Raw genomic sequence first — 26,769 nt, forward strand, 5'->3', positions numbered from 1 at the left:
AAAGGGCAATAGCTGTAATAAAATTCAAGTGTTTAGGGGATCTAACGTGACACAGAAAAAAGAAATCCAAAGGCACATTGAATGAACCTCTTATATTTTCATTTGGGATTGGTATTCATTAGCCTAGAAGTGACTATGCTGATGTTTACTATTTCCTGCAAGAACTTTCATACCAATGTCCTTGGTTGAAAATGGTTGCTTAAGGAGACAGTAAATTAAATGTGAAGGATTTACAGTTTAGTTACATGAATTAAACCATTTCCTGGTGTTTGTGTTTACCTTGGGACTCACAAAGGAGACAAAATATAGATTCAGAGGAGGAAGGAAAGGAATGATCAAATGCCAATAGCCTCTGCCCGATTGTCTAGCTCAGCAAATTTATTTAGGAGATGAATTTCATGCTGATGATGAATCTTTGTCCCTGTTAATTAGCTTTTCCTCCCTGCATATGCTATTGCACACACTGAGCTTTCCTAAACAGACATGTAACTATTCAATGTGATGGTTAATATCCCATTCTATTATATTGGACAAAACTAAATCAGATGCAAATTTTATACTTTCCCTCAAGTAAAAATGGCTGGTGCTTTATAATTTGAGACTTAAATTCAATACTTGAAAACGTTATTATAGCCCTGGCCGGTGTGGCTCTGTTGGTTGGCTGCCGTCCTCTGCACTGCAAGGTTGCAGGTTCGATTCCCCATCAGGGCACATGCCCAGGTTGTGGCCTCAATCCCCAGTAGGGGGTGTGCAGGAGGCAACAGATCAATATTTTACTCTTGATGTTTCTCTCTCCCTCTCTCTTCCTCTCTCTCTAAAATCAACAAAAAAAAAAATCTTTTTTAAAAATGTTATTGTAAATAATACACAATCATTCTAGAAAAACTGACAAATACAGAAGAAGGTAAATGAGAAAATAACCAATGAAGCCACTACTCAAAGATAATCATTAACATTTTAATATATGTTTTTGTCTTTTTTTGGTGGCATTATATGAATATATAACTTTTAATAGTTAACAGTTAATATCATGAGTATAATTTGTGATTTTTATATATCCTAATCCCCTCTTTCCAATAAGTTCAAATTTCTCATAATAATAATACTCACACATATATAATACTAATCTGCCAGGCACTATTCTAAGCACATACATTAATTCATGTAAGCCTCATTCTAATCCTTTAAAGTAGATTTTATGAGTGAGATACAGGGTAAAATGGTCTACTCAAAGTCTCAAAACTAGTAAGGGGCAGAGCCAGGATTCAGACTCAGGTTGTAACGTGTGTGCTTTTAATCACCATGATCTAATCACCAGCTTTCCATCTGACTGTCCACTTCTGAAAGGCCCTGACCCAAAGCTGCCTTGTTTTCGTCTCAGAATTCCTCTAAGTCTAGAAAGTATGACATGCCACATATGTTCCCTAGAACATGTGAAAATCAGCCCTGTCTCTGAAAAACAACTGCCACCTACAGCCCTTCCTGTGGGGAGTCCTCCCTCAAGAGAAGGCTGGTGATCTAGTCCCAAGGAGAAACTGGCTTCCAGGCCTGGCTCTGTTCATGTCCACACAACTGATTTCATCTGTTTACACCTCTTGTTTTCTCATCTATAAAGTGATGGGGCCATACAGCCCTTCATTCATTTATTGGCTCATTCATTCATTCCTTTACTACACAGTAAGCAATCTTGCCTCTATTTCCTCTCCTCTAGGAGTTCATCATCCAATGTGTAGCCAGAGAAGTAAACTGCCAGTTCAGTGTCAGTGTGTGAAGTGTGGTGATAGGAGAATGCTGGGGAGTTGGGAAGCTCCTAAGTTGGGCTGGGGCCGAGAGGGGTTAATGAAGGGGCTAGCCTGCAAGGCTCCCCAGAGGCTGAGTAGGAATGATTTAGTTATCTAGGGGCATAAGACGTGTGCTGTGGTGATAGGGTCTCTCTAAGGACCTCTCTAGGGTGTTTTAAACCATCCATTCTCAGCAGGCTACCACAATGTCAGCAATGGCACTTTTTTTTTTTTGCTTAAAATTACAGGAATTTATTGTCTCACATTCTAGAAACTAGAGGTCTGAAATCAAGGTGTCAGCTGGTCTATGTTGCCCTGAAACCTGAAGGGGAGCATCCTTCCACACCTCTTCTGACCTTCTGGTGGTTGCTGGCTGTCCTTGGTTTCCCTTGCCTTAAAGCTTCATCATTCCAGTCTCTGCCATTGTCTTCACATGGCATTTTCCCCTGTGTCCGTCTTCAGTGGCCAACTTTTTATAAGGACACCAGTTATATTGGGCCAGGGGCCCACTTTACTTCATTGAAGTAATTACATTGGCAATAACCTTCATTTGACCTAAATGAGGTTACATTCTGAAGTACTGGGATTACAACATACCATTTTGAGGAAACACAGGTTCAACCCATAACAATCACTGGAGCCACCATTGAGCCTAGGCAACCATTCCCTACTTACCAGTGTGCAGCCAGAGAAGCAAACTGCCAGTTTACTTCTAGTTTCTCCAATTCATTCTCCACTCAGCATCCAGAATGAGCTTCCTCAACTCCAGCCAGCAGGTGGGGGCCTAATCAGTGCCTTCAGGTCCAGACAGAGAGATCTAACATAGGCCTTCTTTCCATCTGGGCATCTCAGGCTGAAACCAAGGGGAGAAGATGGGAACACAGTAACTCCTGAAGAGATCACTGTCAGTGGATTTCCAAGGGCAATCTGATGCTCATTCTTGTCCCCAGAAGAATTACAGAGAAGCTAAGCAGGTGGCTTGAATCCTAATGGCCTCTGAGACTGGCCAAATGCCATACTTTAAAGCATGGTATCTTGGTGACGATTTAAAGCCCTTTCCTGACCTCTTTCCATGCACTTGCTCATATTTTCTGTGAGTGGAGAAGTGGTGCATACCAAAGACACAGACCTCTAAGAGTATGGAATGAATGCAGTGTTCCCCACCACTACTCCAGACTCTTCGTACCCCCTAACCTTTAATGCTTTGGTCATTCAAATGCTAATCACTTTTCAACTTGACACCTTCCCATCATCTGTGTGTCTTCCGTGCTCCAAAGATAGCTGATCATTGCATCTTCCTTTGACTTCTTACAAAGGCTCTAGAGGGGCTTCCTGAGGCACTTAGCATAGCTGTGGTGAGGAGTTTATACAGAATATTCTCCTTTTTCTCTCATTTGCATTTTTATAGCTTTTCCCCATACCGGTCTAAACCCCCCCCCCCCCCATCACAATTGCATATTAGGTCATCTGGGCAATCTAACAGAAGGCCACGACCAGAATTTTAATAAATAAATAAATAAGAATGTAAATGTATGGATTACATTACGGGATGATGTATTGTGGCAGCGTCCATATTGCCTCACCAGCTATGGGGTCTAGATGTTTGTAATACAATCATTGATGTATACATATATTTCTCCATTTTCTTCTCATTCAGATACAAGTCGACCTTTCTTGGAAATGCACAGTGAAATACCTGAAATGATATATATGACTGAAGGAAGGGCGTTAGTCATTCCCTGCCGGGTTACGTCACCTAACATCACTGTTACTTTAAAAAAGGTAAAGTTAAGCAATGTTATTCTCAGACTATTTTTACTGCAAATGAGCATAGTGAATTAATTGATTTTTTTCCTTACAGATAGTTGGGCTTCTCGGTGGGCTTTTAAATCACATTCTTTTACCATAAAGCATGAGTACTACATGTTATACCATGCATGTATTTAAATGGAATAAAATGATCATGTCTTACGCATAAATCAATGTGAATAATGAAAGAACTAAAATCATGAAAATTTTTGTATTTGCCACAAATCCAAGTATCTGCAAAGGTGAGAAAAAGCAATTCTATTGCTTACGCAAATGACAACTTGGCAGAGTGGCGAATCCAGATTTTCGCTTAAGACAGAGCTGTCAGGCAGGTGCCCACCCCAGCTCCCACCTTTGGCCTGAGCCAGGAAATACTTGGTAACAAAAGGCTTTGCTCCTGCTGGGCATCCAAATAGCCTCTTGCGGGTGGGGAGGGGGCAGGAAAAGAATGTTAAAAATGAGATTTTTCTTCCTATTATGTTGTAAGATGTTCATGAGGATAAGAAAAAAAGATTTAGGGTCAAAATTAATAAAAACAAACACTTAACTGTGGCAGTCCCATGAATTCACCAGCTACAGGAGGTTAGGAACACACTAAGACTAAGAATTGAATAACAGCTCCTATACTAAGAAGAAGAAAAAGAAAAAAAAAAAAACACTAGTGAATCCTGAGAGCTTAGAGCTTTAAGAGAAAAAGTTAAGGCTGTCCCACCACATTGTAGCTATTCAGGGTGTGTGTGTGGTGATGGTCAATTGGAGAAGTTTAGGGTGATTTGCAGTATCCCCTAGGGACCTTGGATACTGAGATGTGATGGGGTATCTATCTCCCTGTCGTCTTCCTTTGCATTCACTCTCCTATGTTGTTCATTTAAGCCTTCATTACAGTCCATCAGAGACAGGTTTGGGCTTCTATTACATCTGTGCATCATTGCCAGAAAATATAAAATCCTTGTGTGTCAGAGTTGGAAATAGCAGAGGAGTCTAACTCCATTGGTCTTAGAAAAAACCTGAGGGTAAGGGACCCATAGCCAGACTTCCTCAGTGCACTTGCTGTAATTGCCTCGTTTGCATTGGAGGAAGTTTCATGTGGTTAAGAACAGAGTCCCAGGCCTCCCTGCATGGCTTCTTACCTCCCTACACTTACCTGCTGGACAAACTGGCAAGTGACCAACCCTCGCTATACCTCGGTGTCCTCATTTTAGAGATGGGAGCAATTGCAGCAGCACCCGCCTCACATGGTTGTTAGGAAGGCCAAGTGAGGTAATCTATGGAAAGCACTCGGGACAATGCCAGGTGCACGTAAGCCCTAATCAAGGGTGAGCAATTGTATTATTTAATACTCAATACTGGGTTACTATCAAGTTGTGTTTTCAATAGCATGGCATTACTCCTTTTAGTCTGATATGTTGATTGCTATGTGATTGATATGAAACTTCTCTGTTTCATGCAAGCTTCATGTTTTTTGCCCTAATGCAGATCTGCTGCAGGGAACATTCCCAAATTCCCACATGTAAAATTTTTGGGGGTGAGGGGAGTTTATTTACTCTGTTTTTCTACCTAAGATCAATGAGAGGGGGGGGGGGGGGGAGAGAGAGAGAGAGAGAGAGAGAGAGAGAGGGAGAGGGAGAGAGAGAGAGAGAGAAGCTCTAACGGGGACTCTGGTTTGACACATATTTACTGAAAATAATCTAACCTATTACATGTATATGCTGACATGAAATTAATATAAGGTCCCTTCCATTTCTCTTATTGGGCCTTTTCTTCCAATTTGCCACCCTCTCCCTCTCCGTTTCCTGTGCCTGCTTCTTCAGAGCCATGACCTGCTGGAGACAGGCCTCCCTGCCAGTCCTTTCTTTCAAAGCCCCCGTTCTCCTGCCTCTATAATACATGCAGCTGATGAGCCACATAATCTTTTGCTGTTTTAGCTCTTGACAGCTAGAAATAAAGTAATTTGTCAATGAAACCCTACTGGTGGCAGTAATGGATAGATTGGAATAAGATAAACACTTTAGAGGGAATTTTACTGTTTTTAAGCTGTGCTGAGGAAATCTGTCAGCAACCCATCTTTCAGATTCAGCACATTTCCACATATTTTTAAACCATCATGATTTCAATCCCTAACTTAATTTTTTCTGAATTTTTTCCTTAATAGTTGGCACTAAGTTAGAATATTGATTTTCCCCACTGAATGCAAAGCATCCCTAAGTTTGCAGAGAGACCCTGATTTACTAACACACGAAATGCACCCTTCAGTCTCTTTCAGCTCTTCATAAGCAGGATGTCATTCACTTCAAACCCAAGTAACACTCAGGTAACATAGTTGCATATTCAGACATTCACTGGGAGAGAGGCACTGGTGACTTTGGGGATAGAAATTCAGCCCCAGGGCCATAAATTCCAGCCAGATTAGCTTCTTCAACAAGTAATATAAACAAATGATAAATGGACAGAGTGATGTAAGGTATACTTTTTAAAAGAAGATAGAAAAGATTCCAAACTTCTTCATGGCGGTTTGGCCTTTCCTTCAGGTAATCTGTTGTTTTCTCTTTTCCAAGTTGGGACAAACAATAGTGGCAGTCAGAGGGTAGGCACTGCCCCTGCACGGGGCTGGCAACCTGGCATCGGGGGATTGGGCCGGGCCTCTCTGGAGCTCTGATCCTTTAAAACGTCTAATCCCAAGGCAGACTGTTTATACTATAGTCTTTAAAAATGAAGTCCTTGGGGCCTAGAAGAAGGCATAAGGGGAGAATCAGATGTTGGATTCTTCTCTTCTATTTGGACTCACTGTGCTTGGGAACACTTCAAAGAATTGGAGAGCACTCCAGCCATCACAGTGCCTCCGGCCTCCGCATCTGCTGGCTGCTGTCTTCACTGTTGGCAGCCTCGGCTTGGGGAGGGGTGGGGGTCCCCTCCAGAGGCAGCCGGTGCCTTTGTCCTTCTCAGAATGACAACCCAGTGTATGCTCTGAATCTTGGAGGATCTGGAAGGATCCAGTCCTTTAAAGACTGTTGCCTCTAGTGAATCATGCAAAATAGGAGGACAACTTCCAGCTTGTTAACAGTTCCAGATAAAGACATTCATGAGGATATCCTGGCAGCCCCAGTGGAAAGAAACACTAATTGGTTTCTCTATTGGGTATCAGCCAGTTTATTACTAAGGTTCTCAGAGGCCAACGAGACACGGGCTCCCACTAGAAGTCTGACCTGACCACTGGGCCCGTCCTGGGTAGGTGCAGCTTGTTGCTAACGCTGGTAATCAATTATTATAATTACTCTAATTTATCATAATAAATATATACATTGCTACATATAAAGAAAACTGAAGACCCACTTATAATAAACTGGATTTTTTTACCTGTGCTACTTGTATTTTAGATGAAAATTATGTTTTCAAAACCTACTAGTGAAAACTACTGACACGGTGTTAATATGATTTTGTTAAAGCATGTTCCTTCCTTTTCAGATTCCATTTCAGACTCTGATCCCTGATGGAAAAAGAATAACTTGGGACAGTAGGAAGGGCTTTTTAATTTCAAATGCAACATACAAAGAAATAGGCCTTCTGACCTGTGAGGCAACAGTCAACGGACATTTATACCAGACAAACTATCTCACATACCGACAAAGTAAGTGATGTTCCAAAGGCGTGAACATAAACCAGAACGCTCAAGGGTTTAATCTGCTTAATGAAACCTTGATTTTTAAAAATGTTACTTCTTATACTTGCAGCCACTACAATCTTAGATGTCCAAATGAGCCCACCAAGCCCTGTCAAGTTACTTAGAGGTCAAACTCTGACCCTCAACTGTACTGTCACCACGCCCTTCAATACGAGAGTTCAAATGAGCTGGACTTACCCTGGTGAAGTGAGTGACCGGTTTTTCTATTTCTTCTGTAGGATAGGATTTATTTTTAGTAAGTGAAATGCCACTGTGTTTTTGCAGTGGGAAAATCAGAATATCTGACTCCGATGGCAGTTGGAGTCAATAAAGAAGCTTTGGGTTTGGTGGGTGCTTTCCTTGCCTGGCATTCCATGAATCTGGTAGGCGTAGATACGGTCTTTTGATGTCCAGAGGTTTTGTTTTGAAGTGTATAGACTGGTATTTCTATTGCATGGTTCTGAGTGGAAAAAGGGATTGTTTCATCCTGGAAGCCATTCTCTAGGATTTAGAGATGAGAGAGAAATTTATCACGAATGCCAGGCCGGGACTATCTTTTGTAACAACAACAACAAAAAGTTGTCAGCGCATTAATTGAAGATACTGCAGACAGGCAGGCAGGCTCCTGATTGGAGCATGCCTGGAAAAGATAACACAACCCAGCCATCCAGTGTTCCGTTTGTTAAGTGACAAAGAGCAATTCTGTCCTTCAGAAAAATGAGAAGAATGAAGGCTGCGTTGGGTTCCCTTACACAAGTTAAACATCCTTGCAAACAATTATTTAAAAAATGTGTAGATGGAGAACCTCTGATAAACTGTTCAGAAATGTTTGACAGTAGGTCCAGCCTCCATTTCTTGTGTATCAGTATGAGTTATGTGGCATATCCCAAGTACAGTCATCTGTTATGCTATTCAGATCACCCAATCACCAAGTTCATTTATGATTAAGTTATGTGCGAAAGTTTAATGCATCAGCCCCAGGCTATTGTTTTTCATCAACATTTCTTGCCATGGAAATTGAATAACTTAGCAATAAAAAGGTGTAACAAGTGCCCTGTAGGAACACATTAATGATACATTAGTCAAAGAATTTTCTAGAAAATGGTATTGTTTCATTTAAATAGAAATGCTACGACTTATAGCAATATTTTCTGGGTTTTGATAGAAATCTAGTATTCTTGATCAATCAAATATTCTGAATAAATGCCAAGAGGGGAGGAACTTTTATCCTGTTAGTGTTGCTACTCTAAGTAAGAGAGTGATGATACATCTGTTTAAAGACAATACCTTCCAAAATGGCACTGTCCAGTAGAACTTCCTGCGATGGAAATATTTCATATCTCTGTATCCGACAGAGTAACCACTAGGCACATATGGTTATGAGCACTCAGAATATGGCTGGTGTGACTGAGGAACTGAATTTTTAGTTTTGTTTACTTTTTAACTTGAATAGCTGCATGTGGCTGGTAGTTCAGTACAGGACAACTCAGTTCTGAAATACAGGGTCAGCTGTTTTCCAAGACAGAAATGGCATCGATGGTACTCAGACTTGGAAAGGAAAGTATTCTCAAAGGGAGAGTAATAGCTCCATAACTGAAGTTGCTGAAAGCCCCTCAATCTGTTAGTTCGGGGGATTTTTGATGTTGGAGAGCGACATTTTCTCCCTGGTTACTGCGGAGAATGAAGAACATGACTTAAATGTGTATCTGTTCCAACAAGCCAATAAAAGGATAGGTGGGTAGAAATTATTAAACATGGCACAGAGGAGACAAGTTCAAGATACAAAGATCGCTTCTGGACAGTTTCCAAAGTCTTTTTTCCATGCCCCCTCATGAGGAAGAATTGAGAGAAGGAAATAACATATTATGTGCTATAAAATGTAATGCTAAAAAAAAAAAAAAGGAAGAAACAATGAAAGGAAAAGGCAATGTGATCTCATCTTCTCAAAGCCAGAGGAGCAGTCACTGTGGCCAGGTCACAGTGCAGACTCTAGGCCTGCTCTAGGTCTCCCCTGAAAGCAAACACGAGACAGCACCCTCCAAGTGTCGACTGACCATGTCGATGGTTTTGTATGTCCCCTGATCTACTTGGTGTGATTTAGCAGAAATGGGCAAGCATTGTTCAAATGGTGAAATAATGAAGCTGGGAGTGTTACACCTTAGTAGGTGTGGCCAGGACTCACTATCTTTTCCTTCAATTCAAGTAAGGAAGCAGAAGAAAACTCACACGGTGATTTATTAAGAAAAACACTGTCATTAATTCAGATGCTAAAGATATCGCCTGCGTTTGTGTGTGAGATCTATGCCTAGAGAATACGTTACTGTTTAGAGGGTGTGTGTGTACTGGAGGGAAGACTAGATTTCTACTCAAAGACCTAGTTTTGCCTTCTTTGGCCGGTGTCTTTGACACTTCATTGTGCATCTGTAAAAGGACAATAATCCTGCCAGTCTGACTGGGTAGTGGTGAGAAACGATTGAGATGATGTATGTGCAAGTCCATCTGAAGAAGAGGAAGTCCTCAAAAAATTCCACTGTGTGCATACTTGAAATATCCAGACAGAGATGTAATTTCCAAACCTTTTGCTCCAGGTGGGTTTGCTTCTCAGCATCAAATGTTGATCTCGGAAATAATCTGAGAAGTGCTACCACTTTAAGCATGAACAATTACTACTTCTAATTTGTTATACATTTTATTTCTAGACAAATAAGAGTGCCTCTATAAGACGTCGATTTTACCAAAGCAATTCCCATGACAATATATTCTACAGTGTTCTTACTATTAACAAAGTGCAGAGCAGAGACAAAGGCATTTACACCTGTCATGTGACAAGTGGCTCATCCTTCAAATCTGTGAACACCTCAGTGCGTGTATATGGTAAGCAGCTCAAGCTCTGCTTTCTGGCCATTGTGCTTTGGGGGAGGGTTCTACACACCAAGTAAATTTTCTTTTGGCCAGGAGGAACACTGCCACCCACGAAAGCAACGTTGTTCTCCTCTTCCCCCTGCCAAAAAGCAAATCACACTAAGTGCTCTTTTGATGCTTTTGAATTGAACAGAGAATCTTTTCCTTACAAATTTATTGTGGTTAATAATAACTCAATTAGGTCACATTAAAAGCTATATGAAATCCTTTATGTAGTGTTCCTTATAAACAAAACAGAAAAATAGGATAATTTTTACCTTTATTTTTCAGGGGGAAATTTCTAAGGTATTACTGTGATTTAGAGAAATAAAAATATGGTGCGATAAATTATTTAGAATTGATGCTCTTTTAACCCTGGTTTTACTCTCAAGAAATCCTAATATTTTTGCTCAATTTCAATAGGCAAATTCTTTTAGGAAAATATTTAATCCTCTTTAGAACCCTCAAAAACCTTATTCATCCCCAGTGTTGAAACGAAAAACAGTGTGAGGAGCGGAAACTAGGGGAAAATTCTGTCAATGCCTTTGATACTCATTTGACTTTCTCCAGTTGGTTTTTTATACCAGATTAGCTGTTTTAGGGTGTCTGGAGCAACTTTCTCTCATTGTATTCATATGGCTGGGGGGATGTTTAGATGTATCTTTTTAATTTTTTGTTATTGTGATATAGACACTTAAGGCCACTTTCTGTTGGCCTGACACTGCTTTTATACCTCTGGGAATTGCATCCACTTGATTTGAAACTTTTTCACCAGTTAGGATACTTTTAAGTTATTTTATTCATTGATCACTATTTGGGCTCATTGATAGGCTTGACCATAATTCAGCTGTATTTTTATTCATTGCTTAGACCCTCCTTTAATGAGGGAGTGGGTTAGTGTTTTTGTTTTGTTTACATAAAGATAGCCTTTTCTAATATATTGATCATTTCTCCTTTCAAAGATGAACCGTTCATCACTGTGAAACATCGAAAACAGCAGGTGCTTGAAACTGTAGCTGGCAAGAAGTCTTACCGGCTATCGATGAAAGTGAGGGCATTTCCCCCGCCGGAAGTGGCATGGTAGGACTGAAATTATTTTCCTATCAGTTCATGATAAGGTTTGTAAGTCTGAAAATGCAGGAGCTCACTGGCTTGATTTCCTAAAAATAATCAAGATGAGTTCCTCAGACAGCAGTGGAGAGCTAAGAACCTGTTGAGTCTGGCTGGGGTGTTGTAGGCAGGAAGGGCTGGAGGGAGGAGCAGTACTGTGCCAGGATGGAGCGGGGATTAGGGTTTTTTGAGTGCTCATTGCAGTTTAGGCACTCATTCACTCTGACTAAATTTCTGCATCTCTAAACCTTTCTATGATGTCAACATCCTCTGAATGGAACATGTTGGCAATGACTAGGAAGCCTCCTGAATAAATAACATGCTCTATTAACCCTGGAGAAGTGGACCCTTGTGACGAGGATAATAATTCTTTTATTATCTGAAAATAATTCTTTTATATACAGCTGGGTGAAAGTTCCAGTCTTGTTTTAAAATCAAACAAACATTAATAAAGTCAAGACTTATTCCATTGCAGGGGTGGACAAATGTACCTACTTGAACTAATTAAGTTTTTTTTGGCTCAAAGTTTGCATATTCAGAAACTCCTTAAGCAGTTTTTTTGTGGGTTTTTTTTTTTTTGTGTGTGTGTGTGTGTGTGTGTGTGTTTTGTTTGTTTTTTGTGGTAGCACAGCACCTGATGTAAAACAATGTAATCGGTTTAAAATCTGCAGGCATTTTAAAGCACTTTTGAATGTCAATATCTTTGGCTTTAACGATTACATTTTAAACAAAGAGTATAGTACAAAACCAGTTAGGAAAATAGCCCATACGATATAGAAGTGGTGCCATTTTAGAATCTCCTCAACCAGAGATTACTTTGCTTTCATTATCATATGAACATAGTGTTTATTTTCAGTTTCCTCAAATAGTTAATAGATACTTAAAGAGAAAATTAAATTTGTGCTATGCCTCTTCATGCTGTTGCAGTAGAGGAGAGATTTGGGGCGGGGTGGGGGCTTCCTAATATCTAAGATATCAGTGTATCTATCTAGGAGTTACATTCCCTCTTTCCTCATCTGAGAGTATCCCCATCTATTAAGCAGTACCAATTTTTTTTTCAGTCACTAAGTAGCAAGGACCTAAAACAAAAGAGGAAAATCAATCCATTTTCAAAAATACTGACTCGTTAATAGAAAATACCTTAAAGTAATACTGAGATGGTATTTGTAATCACAAAACAGAGCACAGTCATTTTAAATGCTTCGGAACTGAGACACATTAGTGACAGGAATTGGTTGCAGGCCTGTGTGATGCATGCATGGATAGGAAGTAAAACCACTCCCAATATTATATACCTTTACACAGAATACAATACACTCCTAACGGATTAAAAACTGCTCATTTTAAGAACCTTGCAGTTTAATGAAGTTACAGAATTTTAAAGTTAGAAGAGATTTTTTAGAAATTCTACAGAAAACTTGGGGAAACCGAGGCTTGCAGGGCATGTCAAGGTACTCAGGCGCAGTGGCTGAGCCGGGCCCGCTCAGGCCTCCTGGATCTCAGTGCATGATATCAAGGCACCAATTCTATATTTAAAGTTAAGCTTTTTAAAAAGTTTATACCTTTTTTTTTATGAGTTTTGTGCCTTACCTATTCTTCAGGGGGAAAATCCTGATAATCTTGATTTCACTATAGTTTTTGAAAGGGACAACTGCTGTGACCATTTATACAGCTAATAAGAACTCCACATGAGATCACAATGGGAAAGTCTATTTTTATTTTTATCTGGAGAAGTGATCTAGTTGATCTGACTTACAATGGCCCTTGTATTGCTGGTGGAGCCTCATGGAAAATATCTTGGAGGGAATCGCCCGGTGCTTCTGGGTTACTACTTAAGTCACAACGGGGACCACAGCTCTTATGGGTACACTGAACCATCATTTCTGTCTCCCTCAGCTCACTTATTTCTCTTTGCCAATAAATACGAAGTGTTTCCCAGACTAAAAAATATACCTGGCTCTGGCTCAGTTGGTTGGGAGTCGTCCTGGGCACCAAAAGGTTGCGTTAGATTCCCGGTCAGGGCACATGCCCAGGGTTTTGGGCTAGATCCTCATTGGGAGTGCAGAAGGTGGCCAATCAATATTTTTGTTCTCATATCAATTTTTCTCTCTCTCCCTTTCTCTCTCTCTCTAAAATTCTATTAAAAATTTTTAAAAAATAAAAAAATAATTAAGAATAAAAATTATACCTGGCTTTACTGAAAAGTTAGTATCTAAGATTTTTAAATGAATGCTGAGGATCAAAGGCTTGAAATGCATAAATTTGAGTTCACAAATGTAAATGGCAGTGTGATCATGCAGACTTATTGATCATCTGTTTAACCACAGGCTAAAAGATGGGTTACCTGTGACGGAGAAATCTGCTCGCTATTTTATTCATGGCTATTCGTTAATTATTAAAGATGTAGCTGCTGAAGACACGGGGAATTACATAATCTTGCTGAGCATAAACCAGTCAAATGTGTTTAAAAACCTCACAGCCACTCTCATCGTAAACGGTAAGTTTACTGTTCAGACTTTCTCCTGATTTTAGTAGGAGCAAAATTAATGAAAATTTGTAAATGAAAAGTCAGTATAACAACATCAAAGAAATCAAAATTTTAAATAATTATTTTAAAAACCACCTACACCCCCATAATAGCTATTTCATATATACTTGTTAACTTCCACAGTAATACGGCTTATTACCATCATAATCATATCTACCATGGGATTGATTTTTTTATATATATATTTTTATTGATTTTTTACAGAGAGGAAGAGAGAGGGATAGAGAGTTAGAAACATCGATGAGAGAGAAACATCCATCAGCTGCCTCCTGCACACCCCCTACTGGGGATGTGCCCGCAACCAAGGTACATGCCCTCGACCAGAATCGAACCCGGGACCCTTGAGTCCGCAGGCCGACGCTCTATCCACTGAGCCAAACCGGTTTTGGCGGATTGATTTTTTAATGTTCTCAAAACATTTCTGCTTTTAAAAAATCGATATTATAATGACAAATGTGAGGGTTTCTTTGTTTTTTGCTCATGTTTTGAATCCCTAACATCAAAACCAGTGACAACGTGGTCCTTCTGGTTGTGGCCCAGGAACAAGGCAATAGAACAGCTCGTGACTTCTGTCCTGTTCTTCTCCTTTCCAGTGAAACCCCAGATTTACGAAAAGGCTGTGTCATCATTTCCAGAGCCAATTCTCTATCCACTTGGCAGCAGACAAATCCTGACCTGTACCATTTACGGTATTCCTCAACCTACAATCAAGTGGCTCTGGCATCCCTGTAACCATAATCATTCAAAAGCAAGGTAGGGACAGATCGTTTCTTGAATACCTTTTACATATTTTTGGTCACCTGGACTCAAGATTCTTTAATGAACACTGATGGGAGTTTGCAGACGGGATGTGAAATATATTGGGGACAAAGACTTTGCTTGCCTCGGGAAGATGTAGGCAGTATCTATTCTTCTTCCTTACCCGTTTCTAATTTTTCTCTCTGGTTTATAGATTCAGGAGCACAGGGACAGAATTAAGGTCACCCTGTGAGCCATTATTTAGAATTCAGGTTAGAACGCCAGTCTCTTGTTTTCTAGTGGAGGACCCCAGACTTTGGCTCCACCACTGATCTTCCCCATTCTCATCTTCCAAGCATTGGCTATCACGTGAGATCTTCCCAACGCCGATCATCACTACTGTTCATAGGCTTTGCTCATACTTTTCCATCTGTCTGAAAGGCGCTTCTACCCATTTTCTATTTCCTGAGAAGTCCTCCTTCATCCTCCAAGGCTCAGGCCTTATGTCGCCTTCTCTGTGAAGCCTCCTGACCACCTCATTCTGACTCCTCTCTCCCTCCCCATCATAACGGTGCTTTGAGTACACCACTGTCACGTCACCATGTGCATGCATTTGTCAGCTCCACAAGCTCTGAACTGGTGGAGAGCACCTCTGTATCTTAGAGCCTGGCACACAGTAGATACCAAAGCATACTTGCTGAATGAGTACATCCCCAGCCTCTGTTAACTGTGCAGTGTCCCCTTGCCCCTGTGTGTGACTGAGTCCTGTCTGCTTTTTTTCCATTTCTGTTTGGTTTAGAGGAATGGTACAAATGATAGTTCATGGGGCTAATTTGATGAACAGGTATAGAATTGATAGGTAAAACAATAAGATATTATTGAGATCGCCCAATAATTGTCATTATGCCAAATATTTCCTTTATTGTTTTTAATTCCACTTGCAGAATGTTTGAGACAATTGCTATTAGAAAATTTGGCTTGATAAAAAGTAAACAAGACATAACTCTACCATAAGCAGATAGAAGTGGCTCTTTGGTTTTCTAGATTCTTCCTACAATTTCAGCTCTTCTTTATTTTGTGTTTTGATCTTTTGTTCAAGGCATATTATTTTGATCTTGAAAGTCACTGGTGAGTTATGGAATTCCTGAGAAGTAGCTGTTTTCATATATGTCTAATTTCTTATCTGAAATATGGAGAACTTACAAATCTCGAATACCTGTTTAACCATTGTGGATATTCAATCCAAAAGAAAATGAGATAATAGTATACTGAGATTTCACATTATTTTGCTAATTTGGGGGTAGGCACCCATATTTATGGACCCATCTTTTTATATTTATGCTTAAATGTAAATTAAAAAATGAAATAATTTAAGCTATTAGATTTGGATAAAAGTTTAGAGCTAAATTTTTATGGAATAACATAGCCTTATATCAATATTTTTTATTTTTGTTTTGATAATAGAAAAATCTAAAATTTCAGTCAATTTAGGATTAGAACTAGTAGCTATATTAGAAAAAACAATTATGAGTGATAGAACATAATATTATAAAATTAGGTTTGAATAATGCTAATAAAATATAGTTTGGGCAATGAAGTCAGCTGAAGTAAAACTTTGTAAACATTAGCTCTCTTTTTCCAGTTTCTTTGTGGTATATGGGAATCCTTCTCCCATGTCACAGACTTATGTTTCCAAGGCCCCAAAAATGTCTTATTCCTCTTGGAAGTCTCTCAAGAGTCAGAGCAGTGCCTCAAAGCTTCAATAAATGCTTGTTCACCATTTGATTTATTCTTTGTTAAAGGCATTCTATTTTTTATAAGTCACAAGGCATATCAGAACTGCAAGCTTTAACTGTTTCAATGATACCTCATTTAAAAAAATATATGTTGTTGCTTGAAATTATCTGTTGAAAATGTGCATGTTCATAAAAAGTTCTCATTTTTTTTTAGTCAATAGACTGATTGAGTAGCTTACTTGTGATATAATGATACCTCATTTAAAAAAATATATGTTGTTGCTTGAAATTATCTGTTGAAAATGTGCATGTTCATAAAAAGTTCTCATTTTTTTTAGTCAATAGACTGATTGAGTAGCTTACTTGTGTCAGACCCAGATGTGGTGCTTGGTGGTTAAGTAGTACATTAACTTAGAAGCATTTCAGAAAGATATATGGGACCTTGGTGCATAGCAAACAAATGGAATCAATCACTCTATTTCATCCTATCAGAGAGAGAAATGCTAAAATTGACAGATCAATGAAGCCCTTTTTAATCACTAAAATTTTTGAAAGATGTCTTTACTTAAGTATATTTTATATACTTATATTAACACTTAGATTCCATTGTAGACAGGAATTTTAGTAACATTTGAATAAGGTGTATTCTATTGCATAAATTTTAAAAATGTATTTATTTTGAGTTACATAGTAACATATTTGTATACGGGTATCTGTGGGTGATCATCAAAAGAGATTTGGTGATTAATGTATAGCAGATCCTCAAACAGTGGTTTCGTTCAATCTTTCATTATAACATAGATGAGGGAACAAAAATCGTTTCCAGCCAGGGCCACTGTCTGTGGAGTTTCCCATTTGCCCCATGTTTTGTGGGTTTTCTCTGGGTCCCCCAGTTTCCTCCCACCTCCCAAATATGTGCATGTGAGGTGAACTGGCGTGTCTCCATTGTGCCAGCCTGAGTGAGTGTGAGTGTGGGTGTGAGTGGCCCAGTGATGGAAGGGCATCCGTCCAGGGTGTTCCCACCTAGTGCCCTGAGCTACCGGAAGAGGAGTCAATATGTTGGAAAACCATTGTCTTACTTGTTTTTCTTAAATGTATGTAGAGCTCATACTGATTTCAATGTCTAATTATTAGAAGTGTTTAAGGTCTTTATTTAGAAGTTTGGTGATGTTTTTTGTGACCAGACATATGCCATAGGAACTTAGCTCTTGTCTATATAAATTAGCCTAGAATAAAATTGGTTTCACATTATATGTCATTTTGTTTAAAGTCAGTTTCCAAGAACCTATAGAAATTAAGTGAGGACTTACCATATACACATTATTATTGAATATGTAGAATAATTCTCGGCATTTAATTTTAGGCTAATTAAATTAAATATTTACATATGGACACAACCAACACATAGTTTGGTTTTGAGGTTAGAATGTGTTTAAATAGCTCAAAATTATTAATGGGTAATGGATCTAAGTTAACATGGCCATATAGTTAATGTATTTAATCTGGGCAGCTGGTTAATGCATCTAAGTTAAAGTTCACACTTAACTCGAATTGTATAGTTTTCTGAAGTCCAATAAATATATAAAAATATTTTAAAGCTATCCGAACTATTGCTCAACAAGTTTATCCTTATGGATCTTAAAAACCATAAATAATTTAACATAAATGTCCTCCTTTTAAAAAAGCAAATGTGGTAAACTGCTGAGCTATGTGTTAACTGAATGACATTGTGGTTTGGGATTCACCTAGAATTTGTTCTTATACAACATGAAGAATAAAAGAGAGGAGGAAAGAGTGGTTACTTTTAAACTCATACCTGATGAGCTGAAAAGAATACAGCAGAATCTTTCTCCTTTTTACTTTTCTGCATATTTGGGTGGTAAAGTAGTAGAACTAAAATATTTCTTTCGAGTTTTTAATAACATGAATTTAAGTTATTAACACTGAATGAAGTGGAATTTTGGATTTTTCTCATCCTCAGCAACCGGCAGAGGCTTTAAGTAGACATCCCTGAATTTGCTCCAGGTCAGCATGTACATGAACCTCAGTGGCATGCATGAAGCCTGTAGTACCTTTCACATGTGTGTAGTTCACAGCTTCTGTTCATATAAAATAAAAATAATTATACACACTTGATAGGGAGAACAAGAGGGTCAAATTAAGTAATATACATGGTATCCCAAAGCACTTAACAGCTGATAGTTCAATTTTGAAAATGAAATATATTTTAATAAACACTGCCTTTATAATTATTCAAAGTGTGTGTATACATTTTTTTGAGACACACTACATTTGAGAAAGGTAAAGAGAGCCAAATAAATGCAAGGTTGTAATTACTGCTAGCATTTGGGGTTAAACAAGACCCCCAAACTTGTAAGAAACTTTGAAAGAATTATAGGGCTAATTTCACAACAGTGAGAATTTTTGCCTAACATTTCTGAGAAGTGAGCACAAACTGTGGAAAGTAAAATGTAATTTTGCTGTGCTCTAGAAATAGAAATTTAGTGGGTCTCGGTTGTAGACTTGAGGAAAATATAACATGACTTTCCAGAAGAAGAAAAAGGAAGGAAATATAGATGTTAAGCAAAAGTAAAAGTAAGAACAAATAAAAGTGTGTAATGAGGGGATGAAGTCCCTCTTCCAGTTTGTGTGACCTGTCCCCTTTGCTTGTTTCCCGTCATGGGAGGAAGTGGTTTTGACCTGTGGGTTGGCTAAGGCTGGGGTGGGGCAGAGTGGGACATAGGAGAGCTGACTCCTCCCTGGGAGTTCCCATTAGAGTTCTAGAACCTTACCTCCCCCTGGCTTTTGAACGAAGTAAGACTGCAAAACTGTGCCTGCAATGAGCTCGTCTTGATCTCGTAGTCCTTGGGGAGCTTTGCCACGGTGCTAGTCCCGACTCAGGAAATATTGTTTGGATAAAGTTGCCCACTGCAAGGAGATCGCTCTCTACAGGAACCGTAACCGTGCTGGACTGGAGGGAAGAGCCATTCGTTGGGGAACAGAAAAGATTGAGGAGCCCAGGAGGGAATGGGGGAAAGATAGTCTTGGTATATTAACTCCAGATTTGAACTGCACATTTTCTCAGGAAGAATCTAAGATGTTGAAAGACTGCTTTTATTCACATGCACATAAAAGCCAAGGAGCCCCTCCGGCAGTGACTGACAGCTGTCTGCAAGACAAGTCGTCCATGCCCGCAAGCAGGAGGGTGGTGAGTCAGCTTCTGCTGGGCCGTCCTTCCTGGGACTCTCCAGGAATGCGATCACCTCTCCATCTACCTGGCTGTCTTTTAAAAACTAAGGCCTGCTTTTAAAATATTGATGATCGTTGGGTCTTTTACATAGGGAGGTTTATGGCCAGCAGCCTTTCATCAGTACATTTTGTTTCATTTTTTTATGTTTTGTTTTTATAGCACACATTCTTTAGATCATAGGCCACTTTAATTCTCTCCCTCCATCTAATGAACACAAATGATAATTTCAAGATAGATGATAATAGCGTTGCAACACATACGTGTTGCTGTCCTTTAATGGAAAAAAATGGTAGGTACATTGGGTTCTTTGTGAAAATCTCATTTTCTTCATCTGTGATGATCAGTAAAAATAGGTAGCAAGAAACTTCTGGTCCTTCTGTGTGTTAACACTGCTCACTTCTTATACATGCATTTTTCAGATTATTGGTACTCAAGGTAAATACACTGTCAACCATCTGCTTATTGCACAGATATTTATTGGTCACCAACCATGTGCAAAACATAAAGATATACACAATTTGTCTTCAACATTTATGCTTTAATCATATAAGATGAAACATGTTTAGTGATTACTTATTCTATCTATGTATGTCCCTGCAGAATATCTACACCACAGTCTCAGGGTCAGAGACCTGGGAATCAAGGAAATGGGTTCTATTTTTGGCACAGGCCCTGACTTCTGGGTGCCCTTGGCTGGTTACTTAGTCTGTGCTTCAATTTCCCTTTCTGTAAGTGTAACCACCATGCTTCCCCTTTCTTATAATACACTAGAGGCCCGTTGCATGAATTTGTGTATGGGTGGGTTCCCTCGGTGATTGGGGCCTATTGGGGAGGCCAGCCTGCTGAGGGAAGGGACCATGGGAGGTTGGCCAGCCACCCCCACTATCAGGGCCCTTTGTGGGGGGGGGGCAGCTTGGAGGAGGGACCATGGGAGGTTGGCCCCAGCAGCAAGTTAAGGCACCACCAATTCCGTGAGGAATTGGGCTCCCGCCTCTCTCCTGTCTGGGTCCAGGGTGCAGGTAAACCAGATTTGGGGCAGTCAGGGCCCTAGCAGCAAGGTCTGGGTCAGTGCACATCATAGCTACCGCTGGTCATCCAGTCGTTCCAGTCATTCAGTCGTATGGGCCGCTTAGGCTTTTATATATTTAGCTATTATTGAATAGGATGAGAAAATCACTTCAAATTATATTTTCTTCTTTCAAAACTAGCTTGAAATAATTTCCTGCTTGTTGCACACTGATAGTTCCTTTCTGCTTCTTATCCTATCTAATAATAGAGTAACATGTAAATTACCATCACTCCACTACGCCCATGATTGGGCGGCGGGAGGCTGGGGGGCGGGACTATCCGTCCATTGAGAGGCAGGGATCCGCTGCCACTGAGGGGGGCTACCCTGCTGTTGAGAGGCACAGGGGGCGGGACTGCCGCCTGGACCCCCGCCCCCTGCGCCTCTCAACGGCTGCTGAGGGGGCCTGCCGCGGACACCCAGCTGCTCCTCTCAACGGCAGGGTAGCCAGGTGTCCATGCTGCCCCTGCGCCTCTCAACAGCAGGGTAGCCCCCCTCAGCGGCCGCGAACCATCAAAAGTGGGGGAGCTGGGTGCCTCTCTGCTCCGGCATCAGGCCTTTCAGCCGGAGGCTTCTGAAAGGCCTGGTGCACCAGCAGACAGGCACCCAGCTCCACCGTGAAAAGCGAAAGCGTGTAGGGGACCCTACACGTGCATGATTCAATCATGCACTGGGCCTCTATTAAATTATAAAGCAATTTGACCTGAGGATTTACTCTGAGGATCAGTGCAAAATTAATGGGAAAAAATCAATTTGTGAAAGTAAAATAGTTGTAAGAGGAGCCTTACATGCAAGTCTGTATTCTGTGGTACAGAACTTACTCTGTAGTTATAATGTCAATAATTACCCATCAAGGAAAGAAATTGAGCAGCTCCTCAGCTGTTCATGTCAACCTATATTTTCTTCAGTGCCAACCTGGCCTCCCTGTACCACACACAAGAAGACATAATCATTCTTTCCTGGTTAGCCCCGCATTTTGCTTGCTTTATTTGGTCTTTTGCCAAGGAACCCCTTCTGAATGTGGGAAATATCATAGGATTCTCATTCAGAAGATGTGGAGAGGCAGTAGAGTATTATTTCTTGAATTTCTTAGCTAAAATGGTGGATTTTCTAAGAAAACCCTAACAGACACCCATGGAATCTCAAGGAAGTGCTTCCAAAACTCTAACTTAGGCCAGACCTGGACCTACGTTAACAGAATATTATATTCCCGGCCACACAATTTGGATGTCCCCTTTCTAAAACTCTTCATCTGCCCCAGCAGTAGAGTCCTATAAGGAGACTAGAGAAAGCTGACCACTCCAGAACTAAGTGTGGTTTGCTAGGATGTTGGGGGGATGTATTAGAGGGGTGGCCTACAAAATAAGAGAAGGCAGAGGCATCTAGAAACTCTGAGATGGGCTCGCCTAATTGCATTTCTCTACTGTTTACATCAGCAAATTGGCAAAGAAAGGAAGACCTGAGTCATTAGGGATGTGTTGAGGGTAGATCATTTGGACGAAACACAGTTTTGTGCATCAGTGGGGATGTAAAATTAACAGGACGAAGACAGCAATTGTTAATGGTACTTAATTAGAAATGTACTCAAGGACCCAAATTTAATTGATTGCCAGCATAAATGGCTATTATTTTTATGCTGAAACAGTTTTATGTCCTGTATTAAACTTTCTATCTACAAAATAAAAGTTTTAATCATTTAAACATGAAAAAGTGAACATTTCCTGGGGGTTAACTGTAGGTCAAATATCTGAGAGCCTCTTATTTTGAAAGTATGGTTACATACCCCATGTTTTCATCTTTTTAAAATATATATATATATATATTTGTGTATATATATATATATATATATATATATATATATATATATATACAAATATATATATTATTATTGATTTCAGAGAAGAAGGAAGGGAGAGGGAGAAAGAGAGATAGAAACATCAATGATGAGAGAGAATCATTGATCAGCTGCCTCTTGCATGCCCCCCGACTGGGGATCAAGCCCGAAACCTTGGCATGTGCCCTGACTGGGAATTGAACCATGACCTCCTGGTTCATAGGTCGATGCTCAACCACTGAGCCATGGCGGCCAGGCCCCATATTTTAATATTTATTATACTCCTCTTAACTATATATACAATTTGTATCTATATGTCTCTTGACATATACTCTGTGTAGTGTGTGTATGGGTAGACAGACTCAAAGTAGGTATGCTACAGAGAAATTTAATTTGCCACACATACAACCTTGAATCAAAATGGGGGCATTAAAGACCACTTGACCAAAGACCACTTGAGCAGGACTTTGAGCTTGAATAAACAATCCAACAAATCTTGCCATCTTATACAGGAGGCTTTCATCATCAGCCAAAATGAATGTTCACTTACTAATGAGAAACTTTCTATTTTCTGTTATGTAATTACTGGATGAGGAAGTGCATGCTGCCCAGTGTGAGCGTTCAGACAACAGCCCTTATTAATATTTCATATAAAGTCCTGAGAACTGAGCACAAGTTCATTTGCCAAATGCCTCTTTGTCATTTTTCTATGCTTTGTGAGATTTTCATTTTTCCCACTCTTCATAGCTATACCGTGAGTTTGATGAGTAATTGTTTCTTGTGATTTAACTGTCTCCTCTAATTACTATCAAATATTTCATTATGTGTTTAAATTAAACCAAAAGGCTGAGTAATAGGAAGGCTATGCTGAGTGGTTTTTATAGGGATGTTTTTAGCAAAATTCAATGGAGCTTCTCAAGATTAGGAATCCCAGAAGGTAGTGATGTACAATTTGGAAGATTCCTAAAGATTGGCAGAACATCTTAACTTTTCTTGGCCATATACACAAATTTTTAAAAATTGAATAAGCACTTTCATTACTGAATCTAGAAACTAGTATCCTCTTTAGGTAATAAGTAAATAAGACATATCATTTATAAAACATGCTCCTGTTCTTGAAAATCTACATTTTAGTTCTAACTCCATTGACTTGGCAGACTGTTTCTTGAAATATGGACTCTAGCCCATGGTTTTAATGTAACTTCACTGCCCTTTTAGGTGAAAAGGCAGAACCTGGTGGATTGAGAAGATGGAAAGGGTGTTATGGATTTAGACTAAGGCCCAGGTAGTGCCTTATAATGAGGCCCAGGTAGTGCCTTATAATTAGAGCTTCAAGTCACTATACCCTGTTTCTTCATACTTTCTCTAACAGCCTTGTATGATGTTTTACCACCTTGAATGCAATTTTCTACTTAATGATAATAGCTGTAATAGATTTAATCAATGAGCCCTTACTAGTGTCAAAGCAGTGTGTGTCCTTTTGCATATATTATCCCTAAACTATGCAACAATCTTACATAATGGACCCAATTTCCCCAAATTTTCCAAAAGGAAACTGAAGCTCAGAAAGTTATTTCTCAGGTGTTTTCAGATCGTGGAATTAAAGAAGGTAAGTGGGTTGGCATTTCAGAAGGTTACTTGTCATTGGTGTCCCATGGGACCCCTCAAAGTCTATGCCTGTGAGTTCCCAGATGAAGGAGCAGAAATCCTGGAAAGGACAGGTTTGGGGGAGCACTGGCCTAAACTATTGGGTTTAGTCTTGTCACCAGTGATCCACCTGTGTGGAGTTAGAGTTGAACCGAGGGTGGGAGAGAAAAGGAGAAAGTTTTCAGTTACTTGGAGAATTTGACTCAAATTTCACTATTTCTTTGGGAACCATTGATGACCTGCAGCTGGTTCAGGGCCCAAACCCACAGATGGGAGTAGACCTGTTAAGCAGGTATAAACCCCAATGGGATGAGCAAATCTGAACAAGACCAACCTTAGGAGGTTAGCAGGTCAAACCATTAGTTTGACACTTCTGTGGCACTTTCCCCTAACAGTACTGTCCCTCTCTGTGACCTTCTCACCATGCAGGGGTATTTGATCTTTTGCAATAAAGTCCCATTTCCTCATTTGTTGCTCGGGATTAATTTTGAGGTCAGCAAGCACTCAGCTCTCAGTGGATGTTTAGGCAAGAGGCATAGGAGAGGAGATAAAGAAGGAGAGGCCAAAAGAAAATGAAAAAGAAAGCACAGGGTTTCCAATTGATGAGTGAACAAAATGAGGAGAGGTAGGCTGCAAAGTTCAACCTCAGTATGCCTTGATCTAGTCACTTTGAATGACTAATTCACTCAGAAGTAGGGAGTTTTAGAGGTGTGTTCTTTTTTATATAATAGCTTGTTTTATAGGTGAGAAACTGATGCTCAAAGATAAACAATTACCTCTCATCTTTCAGCTAGTTAACAGCAAGCTCAGGACTAGACCCAAGTCTCTGATTCCCTGTCTATTATTACTTTTTATTCTTATTTACATGATGACACTGTACTGAGTCTTCATGGGAGGTGCTGATAATCTGGTTGAATAAATTAACCAACATGGTATCAGTGGATTGTAGATGGTGAGTGCTTCCGTTTAGAGGAAGCACCTGAAGAAAGTAAGATCTGGGTCCTAAAGATGGTGGGTGAGTACTGTAACGTTAAATGAAAAGGGAGGGAGCACAGAGAGGCATGGGGATAGGAATGAGTGAGGATTTGAAGAAGACATGCTTAAAGAGTAATTTGGCTGGTTCATTGGATTTGGGTTGGAAAAAAAAAGGAAAGATACATTTGGACCTGACATAGAATTTCTTGAATTGGGGCTAAATAGTTGAGTTCGTCAGTCATTCTACTTCAGCTTGCCTTCCCTGGCAAATGCCTAGGTACTCAGCCATCTATTTACCATAGTCCCACCCTGTCATTCTTATAGGTTGATGGGATTTTACAGACTCATTAATGGTCTTATTCCTGTGACACATCTTAAGCAGAATATGTGCATTGTATCTCTGAAACTCTGCCTTCCATGTCTAAAGATCAAAACCTTGGAATCCAAGAACTTGGATTTTCACTCAGTCTTTTAAAAAAGTTACATGGGTAAATAATATCCCATTTCCTTAGGTCTCTAATGTTCCATCTGTCTTGTCCTCATCATTAAAAAGTATGTAAGGTGATCATGTATTGCCACCTTATTAAGAAACTAGCGTTCCCGTTGCAGGAAAAATCCTGCAATAGGATTTCCTGCTGTACTCTAACCCCGCCTCCCCTCCGCCCTTGTCCCCCTCCCCGCCTTCTTCTCCTCCAGCCCACCTGCTTTTCCGTTTGCCCCCGGCCCCGCCTCCGCTCCGCACTTGTCCCCCGCCCCGCCTTCTCCGCCAGCCCGCCTGCTTTTCCCTTTGCCCCAGCCCTGACTTCGCTCCTCCCTTCTCCTCCCCCCCCCCCCCCCCCCAGCTTACTTGCTTCTTCGAAGCTTTACTCCCTTCTGCAGCTCTTGGCTTCTTTCAACGCTGTCTTGATATGCAAATTAGCCACCATCTTTGTTGGGGTAATTTGCATACTCGTCCTGATTGGCTGGTGGGCGTGGCTTATGTGTAGTGAAGGTGCGGTCCATTTGCATATTTGTCTTTTATTAGATTAGATCCTTTCTTGTATGAAAAAGTCTTCAGATAAGTAAGGTGAGGGAATAAAATATGGGAATTTAGACACTCCGTACAGCCAAATGGAAGACTGTGGCTTGTAGAAGACTGCATGGCTTAAGACTTCTATTTTTATTTTTTTTTATAGCTAAAAGTTAGTAAGCATGTATCTGCAGGATTTTAAGTGCTTAATATGTGCTTTATATGTATTATCTCATCAAATTAATACAGAACTTCTGTGAGGCCAGCACTGTGATTATTACCATTTTCTAGATGAGGCACAGAGAGTTCAAGTTCCTTGTTAGAAAAACAGTCTTGGTTGAAATGTCAGAGACTGTAACTTAGTGGCCGTCTAGCACATCAACAACCAGGCACTTCATTTGCCTTTACAAGTATTGCTTCTGTAACAACTACTTAGACATTACAACGAGTCATTTTTGGTGAAAATCTCATGATCCAGAAAGCAAATATGTTTTGAGAAGCCTGTGTATGACATCAAGAGCCAATTTTAAAAGTGTTAGGATGCAGAAAGGCAATAGAGTCTAGAGTTCAAGGACATGGGCTCTTGAGCCTGAAGCCTGAATCCTCACTCTGGAACCTACTACCAATCGACCGGCAAAATAAACCACCAGTCTGGACCTGAGTTTCCTGATCTGTATAATAGATAGAACACTGACCCTGTAAGATTG

The 26,769-nt window shown here is 40.0% G+C and overlaps 1 protein-coding gene across 1 annotated transcript in view; it reads left to right on the forward strand.

Annotated features, from left to right (window-relative positions):
• Positions 1 to 26,769, forward strand: part of FLT1 (fms related receptor tyrosine kinase 1) — a 218,462-nt gene that overhangs the window by 56,129 nt on the left and 135,564 nt on the right. The window contains exons 4-10 of the mRNA XM_054719726.1: positions 3,439 to 3,563; positions 7,053 to 7,215; positions 7,319 to 7,455; positions 9,948 to 10,122; positions 11,112 to 11,229; positions 13,587 to 13,756; positions 14,401 to 14,560. Of these exons, the coding sequence (XP_054575701.1) occupies positions 3,439 to 3,563; positions 7,053 to 7,215; positions 7,319 to 7,455; positions 9,948 to 10,122; positions 11,112 to 11,229; positions 13,587 to 13,756; positions 14,401 to 14,560 (1,048 nt within the window). The remainder of the gene's footprint in view (positions 1 to 3,438; positions 3,564 to 7,052; positions 7,216 to 7,318; positions 7,456 to 9,947; positions 10,123 to 11,111; positions 11,230 to 13,586; positions 13,757 to 14,400; positions 14,561 to 26,769) is intronic.

Source organism: Eptesicus fuscus, chromosome 7 (genome assembly GCF_027574615.1).
Source record: "Eptesicus fuscus isolate TK198812 chromosome 7, DD_ASM_mEF_20220401, whole genome shotgun sequence".
NCBI lineage: Eukaryota > Metazoa > Chordata > Mammalia > Chiroptera > Vespertilionidae > Eptesicus > Eptesicus fuscus.